The sequence below is a fragment of the Felis catus genome, chromosome B1, assembly GCF_018350175.1.
Source record: "Felis catus isolate Fca126 chromosome B1, F.catus_Fca126_mat1.0, whole genome shotgun sequence".
Taxonomy (NCBI): Eukaryota; Metazoa; Chordata; class Mammalia; order Carnivora; family Felidae; genus Felis; species Felis catus.
In genome coordinates, this window is record NC_058371.1 from 119,681,803 (window position 1) to 119,694,508 (window position 12,706).

Sequence of the window (12,706 nt, forward strand, 5' to 3'; positions counted from 1 at the left end):
TATTTCTATTGTGAAGGAAAGGGCTTCATGGTCAAACAATTCACATCAACTTTTGAGTTGTCAAATACCATTCATAGATTGTTGATCAGTTTGGGCTGCCATAACAGACTACCATAAACTGGATAGCTTGAACAATAGAAGTTAGTTTTCTGGGGCGCTGGGTGGCTCAGTTGGTTAAGTGTCCGACTTTGGCTCAGGTCATGATCCCACTGTTCGTGGGTTCGAGCCCCACATCGGGTTCTGTGCTGACAGCTCAGAGCCTGGAGCCTGCTTCGGATTCTGTGTCTCTTTCTCTCTCTGACCCTCCCCCACTTGCACTCTGTGTGTCTTTCTTTCTCTCAAAAACAAATAAACATTAAAAAAATTAAAGAAAAAAAGAGGTTAGTTTTCTTACAGTTCTGGAGACTGCAAGTCCAAAACTGAGGTGTCAGAAGGGCCTCTGTCTGGTAAGGGCTCTGTCTTTGGATTGCAAATGGCTGCCTTCTGGCTGTCTACTCACATGGTGGAGAGAGGGCAAGCAAGGTCTCTGGTTTCTTTAAGACCACTAATCTAGCTGGACTAAGACACCAGGCTCATGACCTCATCTAACCTTAATTATCTCCCAAAGGCCCCAACTTTCTTTCTTTCTTTCTTTCTTTCTTTCTTTCTTTCTTTCTTTCTTTCTTTTTCTTTCTTTTCTTTCTTTCTTTCTTTCTTTCTTTCTTTCTTTCTTTCTTTCTTTCTTTCTTTCTTTCTTTCTTTCTTTCTTTCTTTTTCTTTCTTTCTCTTTCTTTCTTTTTTCTTTCTTTTTTTTCTTTCTTTCTTTCTTTCTTTCTTTCTTTCTTTCTGTCTGTCTTTCTTTCTTTCTTTCTTTCTGTCTTTCTTTCTTTCTGTCTTTCTTTCTTTCTTTTTTCCTTTCTTTTTTCTTTTCTTTTCTCTTTCTTTCTTTCTTTCTTTCTTTCTTTCTTTTTTCTTTTCTTCTTTCTTTCTTTCTTTCTTTCAAGTTTATTTATTTTTGAGAGACAGAGAGAGACACATTGTGAGCAGGGAAGGGGCAGAGAGAGAGAGAGAGAGAGAGAGAGAGAGAGAGAATCCAAAGCAGGCTCCAGGCCTTGAGCTGTCAGCACAGAGCCCAACGTGGGGCTCAAAAGCCCCAACTTTAAATATTATATTAAGAGTTAGGGCTTCAATATGTGAATTTTGGGAGAACAGAGTCTAGACTATAGTACAAAGCTAAGGTCTTAGTTTGAATATTGGCTGAAGCATGTAAAGAACTTTTCTCAATTGTACTTATTAAAGATAGACTCTTCTGTTTGAGTGAATGGATATTTTTCACACTCTATAATTCTTACAACAATTATTAACAATAGTAACACATTTACTTTCTTTTATATTCCTGGTAATGCAAGTATGTGGACTATAGTTTACAGTTAAAATATGCCTAAGAGTAAAGAGTAAGTAAAATGATACCTTTAAAAAGTTATTTTCATAAAGAATTTTTTTCCTAATGCAGATTTTATTCCTCATTGATAGTTAATGAATTTCTATGCAGCCTAGCACTATTTTTAAAACTTTATATAGTATAGAACAGCTACCCGCTATCAGTGAGAACAATACATATTTTAGCAAACTACCATATGTACTAAAGATATGCTTTAAAACAACTTTTGTGTATTGGGATTATATTGCTGTCTAGGAGCATGGATGAGTTTCTTAACTAAGAAACTGTAAAGGAGGCAGGTGTTTGACTACAAGAAACGTTGCAGAGAGCTACCCCAATCGCCTACCCAAAATATCCATCCTATCTAAAGAAAAACAGAGAGGGGAGATTGAGAATATAGAATAGTTTTAAAGCTTTTCATTTGAAACCTGTTGGTCCACTTTTAATATTTTTAAAGTCCTTGGAAATCCCCAAACTAGTTCTTACCTTTTTGGCTGCTATAGGTAGACAAGAAGAGTTTTTTTCCCCCCTTGTTTTGCTATCTTTTTCTTGTTTCTAGGTTTAAAGAGTTGTGGGCTGTTTTAAAATTATAGGGCTTCTGTGTAAAGTTTGGGCTGTGTATCTAGATAAAATATCCTGGGTCTCCTTAGAGTATCTTTGCTTGCATGCTTTTACTATGCTAACACATATGTTTACTCTGTTTCTCCTGTTTCAGTGTCTATCAGCTGAAGAGATCTTTTCCCTTCATGGCTTTTCAAATACTACCCAGATAAGCAGCTCCAACTTCTCTGTCATCTGTCCAGCAGTCTTACAACAACTGAACTTTCATCCTTGTGAGGATCGGCCCAAACACAAAACAAAACCAAATATTTCGGAAGGTATGTTGGAAGTTTTTTTTTTTTTTCTTCTTCTCCTGTTTGTTTGAGAAGCCTATAGGCTAGTTTGAAATTAAATCAACATGCTTCTTTCTCTGCTTTATTGCTTTTATTTAATCTACCTAGAAGCTGTTGGTAAAATGCTTATATTCTGAAAGTGTTTAGAATAAGAATAATTAGAACTCATTTAAGCTTCATAAGTTGTGCTCTTCTATTTGTGGAGTCAAAGTTATATTTGGTACCAATTAAAAACTTTATAAAACATTTGTGGAGTCAGAGTTATACTTGGTACCACTTAAAAACTGTGTAAAACTCAATTCTTGATTTTAAACAATAGATGCCTTATACTGTACTTGTTGGATTGTATGTTAACTATTTGGCTCATAACTGATAAGGTGATTTCCCTTACCTTGTGCTTATCTTATTATTTAAAAGCTTATCAATTTATCTGTAATTTTCAGTAAAGGGATAAAGGAATATCCCATTTAGATTAAATACTAAGGTTACGAGTTATGACTGTTTTAATTTTCATTAACAAAAGAAAATGCCAGTGACTCTTCTTTAAGTGCCTGTAATAGTATTGCCATACGTACTGCATTTCAAAGGAACAACCTGCTGCAAAGAAATTCTAAAATCCGAGAAAACAAGTGCATGCTTACCATATAGTTCACCTACTTAACCATGTAGAAGAATTCTTTTCCAAATAAAATTATTTCTTCCATGGGTCTGTTTTCCAGCTATGTGCAATTTCTTGGTACCCTCAAATCATTAGCCTGACCCCCATGGATATTTTAATTCTCTTTTTTTTTACATTGTTCATTCAATAAATGTTTTTATTTTAATTTTTTTTAATGTTTATTTATTTTTGAGAGACAGAGGGCGCGAGTGGGGTAGGGGCAGAGAGAGAGAGGGAGACACAGAATCCAAAGCAGGCTCCAGGCTCCGAGCTGTCAGCACAGAGCCCGACATGGGGCCAAAACCCACAAACCATGAGATCATGGCCTGAGCTGAAGTCGGACACTTAACTGACTGAGCCACCCAGGTGCCCCAATAAATGTTTTTTGAATGACGTGCCAAATGCTGTTCTGGGCATTGAGGATTCAGTAGCAAAGAAGAAAAATTTCCTGCCCTTTCAGGGCTTACAGTATAATGGAGAAGAGAAATAATAAACATTTATACAAACAAGCAAATAAGTAATGTAATTTCAGAGTGATAAATGCCATGAAGAAATTAAGTAGGTAAGGGATAGAAGGAGATAGTGAGTGAGTGTGATTTTCAATACATCAGAGAAGGCCTTTCTGATGAGATTACATTTGAGCAGGGTCCTGACTGAAGGTAAGGAGAGGACCACAGCAAGATGTTCTCTGGAAAAAGAACATTCTTGGTCAAGGGAACAGTCACCATAAGCTTGACAATGAGCTTGGCGTGTGTAAGGAACTGCAAGAAAGCCTGTGTGTCTGGAGCATAGGAAGCAAGAGGGAGACTGGAAGGAAATGATGCCTTGGGCCGTGTAGAATGCAGTAAATTGACTGGGTTTTGCTCTGAATGTGGTATGAAGACACTGTAGGGTTATAAATGGGGGAGTGACATGATTTTGTTTGGATTTGTACAAGATTATTCTACCTGCGGTTTGAAGAATAAATTGTAATGTGGTATGAGTGGATGCAAGGGAATTAGTCAGGAGGCAGTTTCCCAGGGTTGGTGCTAAGGATGATGGGGACTTGGGCTGAGATGGGAGAGGAAGAAGGGAGCAGTGATCAGATCCACGATGGATTTTGGAAACTGTGCTAAAATGGATTTGCTTCTGGATTAGATGTGGGGGTTGGGAAAGATGAGTCAAGATTTGAACCACAGAAGCTGGAGAGATGTTTGTGCCATTTCCTAGGATAGAGAAAACTGGGAGCAGCAGTTTCTTATGGAGGAAGCAAGTGGTGAGGATTGGGTATAATTTTTCACATGATCAGTGTGAGACACTGATGTAGACCATCAAGGAAAGTTGTACAGTAGTCAGTGACATGCACACATTTGGTGTTCAGACACCAGGTCAAGGCTAGAAATTTGTCATCTTAGAGGTGGCATTTGAAGCCACTGGTCTGAGTGAGCACATCTAACTTGAGTATAAAAGAATATAAAGAGAGAGAAGATAGAGAAGAAAAGGGACACCTCAACAAAGGAAGTGCTGATGCCACTGATTTATTCCTTTGTGAATATGTATGTACTTTGATCTCTCTCTATCTTAGTAACAAGAGTGGTAACAATGGCAAAAATAATGATAATAGTCGACTGTTACGCAGTATTTACTATGTGGGTGAGTGCTGTTCCAAACACTTGACCTATGTTAACTCATTTAATCTTCATTCAAGTATACGACGTGGGAACTACTGCTCCCATTTTACGGCCAAGGAAACGTATGTGTGTAGAGTATAAAGTCATTTGCTCAAGAGTACACAACTTGCACGTGATAGAGCCTTTTTCAAACCCAGCTGTCTCAGCTTCATGATCCATGTTCTCTTCTATATTCTGTATTTACATTCATGTAAAGGCCCCAAATATACTTTGTGAATATAATTAGCAATTTTGTGAATAACAATAATTTCACAGCGAATTGTTTAAGCAAATATTTTTCCTAGATTATATACTAAATAGGAATATGTTTGTATTTTTACAAGTTTGTCTAATATAATTTGCATTTTGTGTTCAAAAGCAAATTCAGGAGTGCTTTGTATATTAACTTTTAATAATACCGTAACATCATAAAAACATAGATTCTGAAGCCAGTCCACCTGGACTCAAATCCCAGCTCTGTAACTTTCCAGCTGTTTTGGGCACATGACTATGCCTTTCTGCCTCAGTTTTCTTATCTAAAACAGTACCTTTCTTATAGTGTTGCTATAAAGATTAAATAATATTTGTAAAGCACGTAGAATATAATATAGCATTTGCTTAGGCACTATATATATGTCTGTTAAATAAAATATATCCACCATGTACATAAATCTGGGTATAGGAGATGAAACTTCAGAAAAAGCAAGTCCTCTACTCTGCATGTTAGTGACTGCATTCAAAAGTGTTTTTAGCCCTAATTCCCAGGTTTCCTCTATCTTAGGAACCAGGAGGTAGGAACAGGGAATTGGGAAGCAGGAAGTGAGGGGATTCCAGGGTCAACACTACAAAGTCATAAAATGGAAAATCAATAGTTCTAAGTTACAAGATTAGGCAGGCACCAAATATTTGGACAGAGGCCCAAGAAAGACAAAACTGGCTCTTAGGGTGTACATAATCTTAGGAATTGAAATGGGGCTGGAGTGGGTGGGATGGGGTGGGAGAAGATAGAGAAAAATTTCTGGAGAATTAGGGTAACTGGTAGAGTTTAATTTGACAGTATATTGCCTTTATTTGGTGCACTGTCTTGTTTTATTTTAGTGCAACTATGTGTGCTTCTGTGTTGAGCAATTTATTTAATATCTCTGTGCCTCAGACATCTCATCTATAAAATGGAAATAATTATACTACCTTCCTTCTAGAATTGTTGGGGGTATCAAATGAGTTAATATATGCAAGTGCCTAGAACAGTGCCTGGCACAGAGAAGGAAGTCTGTATTCATTCCTCGTATAAATTTGTTCATAGGTTCACTCCATTCCGTGCTTCTTGTGTAAGCCTATTCTTTTAAGTAATGAAATGCACTTGATTCTTGATGTAACTGTTTACCTAATGTAGAGTCAATTCTGAGCTCATTCAAAAAATGAAAAACCCAAAATAAAACTAATCCAAAGGAGTCGTGATATAAGAATTTTATACATATGTTTACACTGATGTTTCAGTGGGAAGATAAAATATTCTCATTTATCAGAGACCTCATATTTTGTGATTTTGAAATTGCCTTTCAGGTGCTTTTCTAAGCTCTTATTGATGAATACCATGAACTGATAGTAAATCAAATTCTTGAGGAGATAGATTAATTGTTTTAACAATAATTTAAAATGATCCAAAATTGGTGCATTTTTTTGATAAGGTCACAAGATGCTATTTAACGCAAATAATAAGTAAGAACAATAGAATTTTACTCGCACATCCCTGGAGATCACATTGTCCAATTCTGTAGTAGAATCGGTAACATAAGTTAAGCTCCAGAGATGTTGAATGGCTTCCTCCAGGTAGGATATCTGAGGAAGGATGAGAGCACAGGGCTCCTCACTCCTAGTTCTTTATATAACAATGAGCTAAATGAACTGAAATTTATATGGTGGTCTACTAACTAATTTATCATTTTTTAAATTATAAGGACATGTACTGGAGGCTTACTATATATACTAGGGACAACATTAACTGGCTTATTTTATTTTTGTAAAAATTCTATGAAATAGGAGAATTAAATGAGTTAGAGTAGATGCAATTTTTAGAAGAATCTTAACAAATAGTGGTCTTTCAATAAATGTTAGCTATTGTTACTAATTTTCCTTGGAAATTTATCAAAATCTTTCAGGGTTCACTAAGAAGAGAGAGAAAGGATCCTCTTTGAATCAGATCATTAGAGGGAGTCCTTTGTACATGTGGAGAGGGCCAAGTAACTTTCTTATAGTAATTTATTCTTTGGTGCCCCAGTTGAGTGGATGAATGGATTTTTTTTCTTCAATAATGTCCTGACAATACAAGAAGAGGAAGTTATGTAGTATGCTTAGAAGATGATGATTCATACCCCCCAACTTCCCCAAGTAATTCTGATAAATATATACAATAGTAACTAAGGTTGGAAAGATTAAATAGGCATTTTTTTTTTTTTTGGCAAAAGTTCTGGGCTGTATGTGAATGAATGTCATGAAATTTGTATGTCATGAAACATGACATTCACTAGTTCATTCATTAAAGAATGTGTGCTATTTTCTGGGCAATACTTTAGGCACTAAGGATGAAAAAACATAGCTCATCTCCTTGAAAATGTCTTAATTTGTATCGTGTAGACAAATATAAAAGTGATAAAACTACTTTAGCACACACGATATGGTATATGGCCCAATTATCTTTAATCAAAGAGCCATCGGGATAGCTGCCTGGAGGAGCTAGGAAAGTTTCATAGAAGAGGTTTTGCAGTTGGCTTAGAGAAACTTGTGTGAGTTTCTTAGGCAATGAAAGATAGAAGGATGTTTTCAGGTAAACAACCACAAGTAAAGGTAATTCCTTACTTGGAAAGCATTGTGTTAGCATAAAGGCCATGTTGAGAAGCATGTAAATAACACTGGAGAAGTTGTGGGGGAGTCAGTTTATGAACAGCAGTTTTGAATAGGGGCACGAGATGACCAGTTGTGTTTTACGATGTAAGTCTGGAGGCCATGTCAAGTAGGGGAGGAAGACCAGACAGAAGACTCATAATGCATCAGAAGAGGAAGTAAGAGAGGCTGAGGGCCTCAACTCAAGGCACTGGCAATGAGGATGGAGAAGTTGGAGTGAGAGAGGCCTCAAGAAAAATTGATAGAGTTTGGTCGTCAATCATGTATGAAATGGACTGCTTGGGGTGAGAAATTGAAATTGATCCTAACATTTGTGCTATCTATGGAAATCACAGATTTCTCAGGGGAAGGTGATGTGTTTAGTATGTGTATGTGGTTTTTGCCTTAGTTTGGTACTCAAAAACTGTGCATTTTTATTTTAGTTTCAGCATGTGTCTTTCCTGTTTACCCAATGAGATTATAAATGTTTGTTGAATGAATGCATGCATACAGGCTTGTGAAGGGTAGAAGGCTATTTGTATTAAGGGGAACCACACATCAATATACCACGGCGGGAGATATGGGACGGAGAGCTTTCTCCACGTGGAAAGTCTAAGGAGAGTAGGTAGCTTGTGTTAGGTGATAAGGTAGTAAATGGGAATGAGGTGGGCCTTTGTAGTTCCGATGAGATGACTTTGCAGGGCCTGGTCAGGGGTCTGGAACCGATAGGAAAGCATCTGGAGAAGATAAAGTCATGGTCAGTGCTGTGATGAGTCTTGTGGTAACAGTAACATTTATTTTCTGTTCATTTCATTTGGTATGCCGTACAAACTAACTTGTATTGCTTTGTGTGTGTCTGTGCCTACACCATTTCCCAGTTCCACAAGCAGAAGATCCATGTTTCTCGTTGGCAGGAACCATGGTTTGGTCTATATCGTAGGCTCCATAAACATTTGCGAAGATTGTTTGTAGGTAGAATCACTTGAACCAGAATAATGGTGAGCAATCTTGTATTTAGGAAGCACAATGTAAAATTTTTACAGCTTTGTTCAGTTCCTTGGTCTGTTAAAAATTAGAATACCTTCACAGGAGTAAGGAAGCATATTGCTAAAACATGTTGGTCCTGGGGCCAGACTCCCTGGGCTCAAAATTCGGCTTGCCATCTGCATGACTCAGGCAGCTCATCTGAACTCCATATGGTTTGGTTTCCTCAACTGTTTGAAGGAGGTAATAGGAGTACTTACCTCACAGGGTTTTGTGAGGATTAAATTAATTAATACATGTCAGTTTCTTGGCTTAGTACCTGGCAATGGTGAACACTCATAAGCATTAGGTGTTACTATGGTACTCTACTGAGGGTGTCGGTGAGAAAAGAGGTCTAACATTTAAAAATGCTTTCTCCGCATTTTATAGAAGTGGCAATGCAGAGGCAGCTTTCTAACCTTTCATGTTGTCCTTTGTGCACAGCGTGTGAGGCATAGGCAAAGCCACGTGTCGCACAGTTCCAGGGGCCCATTTGTATGTCAGCCTGCACTGCCATCTGTGACTGTCCTGGGGTCACACAGCACTCTTCACCTGCACTCTGAGTGTGTCCTGAAACCAACCCCTCTAGGATAATCTGGAGGAAATTGAGGTCACATATGCCATTAGCTGATCACATTCGTTCATTTCATCGTAGGCAACATTTATTAAGCACCTATTGGGTACCAGGCCTTAGAGATAGAGGTCAAAGACGCGTCATCTCCTTCTGTCACCAGAGTCTTTACTTTATAAGATATTTTCACCTTACTCTGAGGTTGGCAGGGCCAGTTGTGCAATGCAGCTTCTCTCTGGCTCCCATGTGCTGCCCTCCTGAGTGCTCACTGCACTTGGCTGAGTCCGGGTCCCGGAGGCCCCAGCTGGAGGGCCCAGGTGCTGTCTTTCCAAGGAGGTGCTCTCCACAGGCACCTGCAGACAAGTGATTATGACAAGCTCAGTGTCAGCAACTATGGTCACTTTGAAGCTACATGTACCCACCCATTTCCACCCCTACCCTCCACCTATCACCTTGAACCTTTTCCCTGAAAGTCACACTGCCTCTATATTCCTCTGAAAGACTCCATTTTCTTTTCTTTTCTTTTATTTTATTTTAAAGATTCAATAGTTTTATTTATTTATTTATTGAGAAAGAGAGGGTGCAAGTGAGTGAGGGGCAGAGAGAGAGAGAGGGAGGGAGGGAGAATCCCATGAGGGGCAGAGAGAGAAAAGGAGAGGGAGAGGGAAAGGGAGAGGGGGAGGGAGAGAGAGAGAGAGAGAGAGAGGCAGGGCTCACCTATGGGGTGCTCACCCAATGCGGGGCTCGTGCTCATCTAAAGCAGGGCTTGAACTCAGGAACTGTGAGATCATGACCTGAGCTGAAGTCAGATGCTTAACTGACTGAGCCACCCAGGTGCTCTGAAAGGGTAAATTTTAAACCAGGCTTCAAGCTACAGATGAAAGTAGGTGACTTGGAGCCTGTGGGCCTCACACGGTTTGTCATTATTCTAGATGTTGTCCTTGTCCAGATCCCCCCCCCCCCAAGCTATAACGTTCTTTGAGCCCAGAAGGGTGCTTAAGGGCTGATGAAGGCTTAAGCACTGTAACTATGAATATTTATTATTCTATAGTAATGTTGACAGCTTTCTGTATAATTTTCATTGAGAAGATCTTGTTTTACAGAAGATATCTGATTCGAGCTTTTGAAGAAACAAGTGGTTTCAAACTTAATGTACAGTAAGACCTCATTTTTGACCCCTTTGCTTTGATTAATTGCTACTCTTTTCCTCTCATCTACAGTTTGGGGATATGGATTCCTGTCAGTGACCATCATTAATCTGGCATCTCTCCTCGGATTGGTTTTGACCCCATTGATAAAGAAATCTTACTTCCCTAAGATTTTGACATTTTTTGTGGGTCTGGCTATTGGGACTCTATTTTCAAATGCCATTTTCCAGCTTATTCCAGAGGTAAGGATGTTGGCTCTTTGTGAATAATTGTTTCTTTTAAATGTTTCAGCACTTTGTACATTTTAAGGCTCCATAATTCTCACAGCATTTTATGGTCTGGTTGATAGTGTTGGATGAGACAAAGCTGAATCACAGCAGAAGAAAAAGCTTGTCTCAAGCTACAGGAGATGTCAGAGTTGGAGATAAAATTAATATTCTAGGAGGCTAGCCACCAGGACGTGCCCAGACAGCATTGGGACACCTCTGAGGGCCTTAAAACTTTTTTTGTCTTGCATTTGGCAGCTTTAATTTTTCCACATACTTTTATTATTTATTGATTTTTCTAAAGAGCATGCAATGTCAAACTTACTGAAGATATACCACAAAATGTCCTTATATATTTACTATAGCTTTTACTTAAGTTTGTGTTTCTCGTCTCTTAGGAACACCTCGATTCTTTATAGTTTGAAACTCCAGCTCTTGCCCTGTGTCCTTTAGACAGTGGATTATTTCATTCTCGTGTGTGTGTGTGTGTGTGTGTGTGTGTGTGTGTGTGTGAAAATCTTTCTTGGGCTCAGCCCTTGAGTTTTTTATCTCTTTAGGACCTACCAGGACCCTCTAGGTTTAAAAAGGTCTCTCTTGGGAAAACAGTAATCCAAGTGGCTTTGCCATGTTTGCTTTAAAAATTTGAGTCTGGATATGATGGACAAATACATTACTTTTAAGAGAAAATGGATTGTCAATGTCTCATTTTTTTTATTACCCAGATCTAATATTATCTATAAAGATGAGAATCAGTGCTTCTTCTTTACTACTAAAAATTCCTCTCTCAAGGCAAATGTTTCTGAAGGACATAGCCAAGAAACTAGAAGATATTCTGGGTCTTTAATTAACAGAATTTTGGTTATAAGACCACTGTGTGATTTCTTACAGTTTGGTTACTTAAATTTCAGAGTTTTTGTTTTGTAATTTTTGTGGGTATTTCCCAATATTACCTCATCTGAAGATGGACTTAGAACTTTGGTAAAAATTGTATACTGAAAAATTTTGGTATCATTTTCTAAAAATCAAGTTAAAGTACTTAGTTTTACCTGAACTTTTTTCTCTCTTAGGCTTTTGGATTCAATCCCAAAAGTGACAACTATGTTGAGAAGGCGGTTGCTGTGTTTGGTGGCTTTTACGTACTTTTCTTTTTTGAAAGAGTGCTTAAGATGTTATTAAAGGCGTATGGTCAGGTAAATGGACTTTATTTAAAATATATGATGTTTGACCCCCTACATCTACTTAATAGCTGTATAGGCATATAAAGGCAGGAATTTTATCCTTATAATTCTATGAACTACTCAGTTTTTAAGCTGGTGAATGTGAGGAGAAAGAAAAGAGTCCATATATTAATAAGGGTAAGAGGAACACTTGATTCATACGGTGGAATTTGGAATGAGTACCAACAATTAAATGTCAAAAAATGTGCACAATTTGTATTTGTTCATGTTCATCAAAATAAGGAGGCATATGTACCCTAACATGAACAAACAGAAAAAACAAAATCTAATAAATGAAGATACATTTATAAATCTAAAAAGATTACATATTGAATAGTCATACAGATTTTCTCTTACAAGTAAAAAGCACTAGACTCCCTGCTTTCTTGGATGTGTGAGGTACCATGTTTCCTTCTTATAACCTCTTCTTCCTTTAAAAATTGTTTCATGTAGAATGATCATACCCACTTTTCAAATGATGATTTTGGTCCTTCTCGTGAGAAAACTCATCAACCTAAAACGTTACCTGCAATCAATGGTGTCACATGTTATGCAAATCCAGCTGTCACAGAACCTAACGGACACATCCATTTTGATAATGTCAGTGTGGTATCTCTCCAGGTATGGCATTTTCACTTTACTATATTGCATCATTTATACAATGTGAACACTTCTGTGAATGCAGCCAAGTCAATATTTAGACACTGAAGTGCGTCTCACTTATTCTTGTATATGTGGAAGTAAGTGGAATGTGAGTCTGTATTCTTTTTCCAATTTTCCTCCCTATATGTACTCTAAACAAGTGAGTTAAGCAAGAAATTGTGGGTTACTGGATCTGAGACTTCACTATTCCCTAAGATCATTTAACTGTATGTATGAGTAACTTGGATTTAGTGCTATGTAGCAAACTTAATCAGAGCATTTCTCTTATTTTGCAATTCTTTCAAGATCCAAAACCAAAGAATCCCTTTGAGTAATTTT

General features: G+C 37.8%; 1 protein-coding gene across 3 annotated transcripts in view; it reads left to right on the forward strand.

Moving 5' to 3' along the window:
- SLC39A8 (solute carrier family 39 member 8) overlaps window positions 1-12,706 on the forward strand; it is an 80,036-nt gene that overhangs the window by 25,231 nt on the left and 42,099 nt on the right. For all 3 annotated transcript variants that reach the window (XM_006930941.5, XM_023252908.2, XM_019829164.3), the window contains exons 3-6: window positions 2,136-2,298; window positions 10,315-10,484; window positions 11,576-11,698; window positions 12,179-12,346. In XM_006930941.5, coding sequence (XP_006931003.3) covers window positions 2,136-2,298; window positions 10,315-10,484; window positions 11,576-11,698; window positions 12,179-12,346 — 624 coding nt within the window. The remainder of the gene's footprint in view (window positions 1-2,135; window positions 2,299-10,314; window positions 10,485-11,575; window positions 11,699-12,178; window positions 12,347-12,706) is intronic.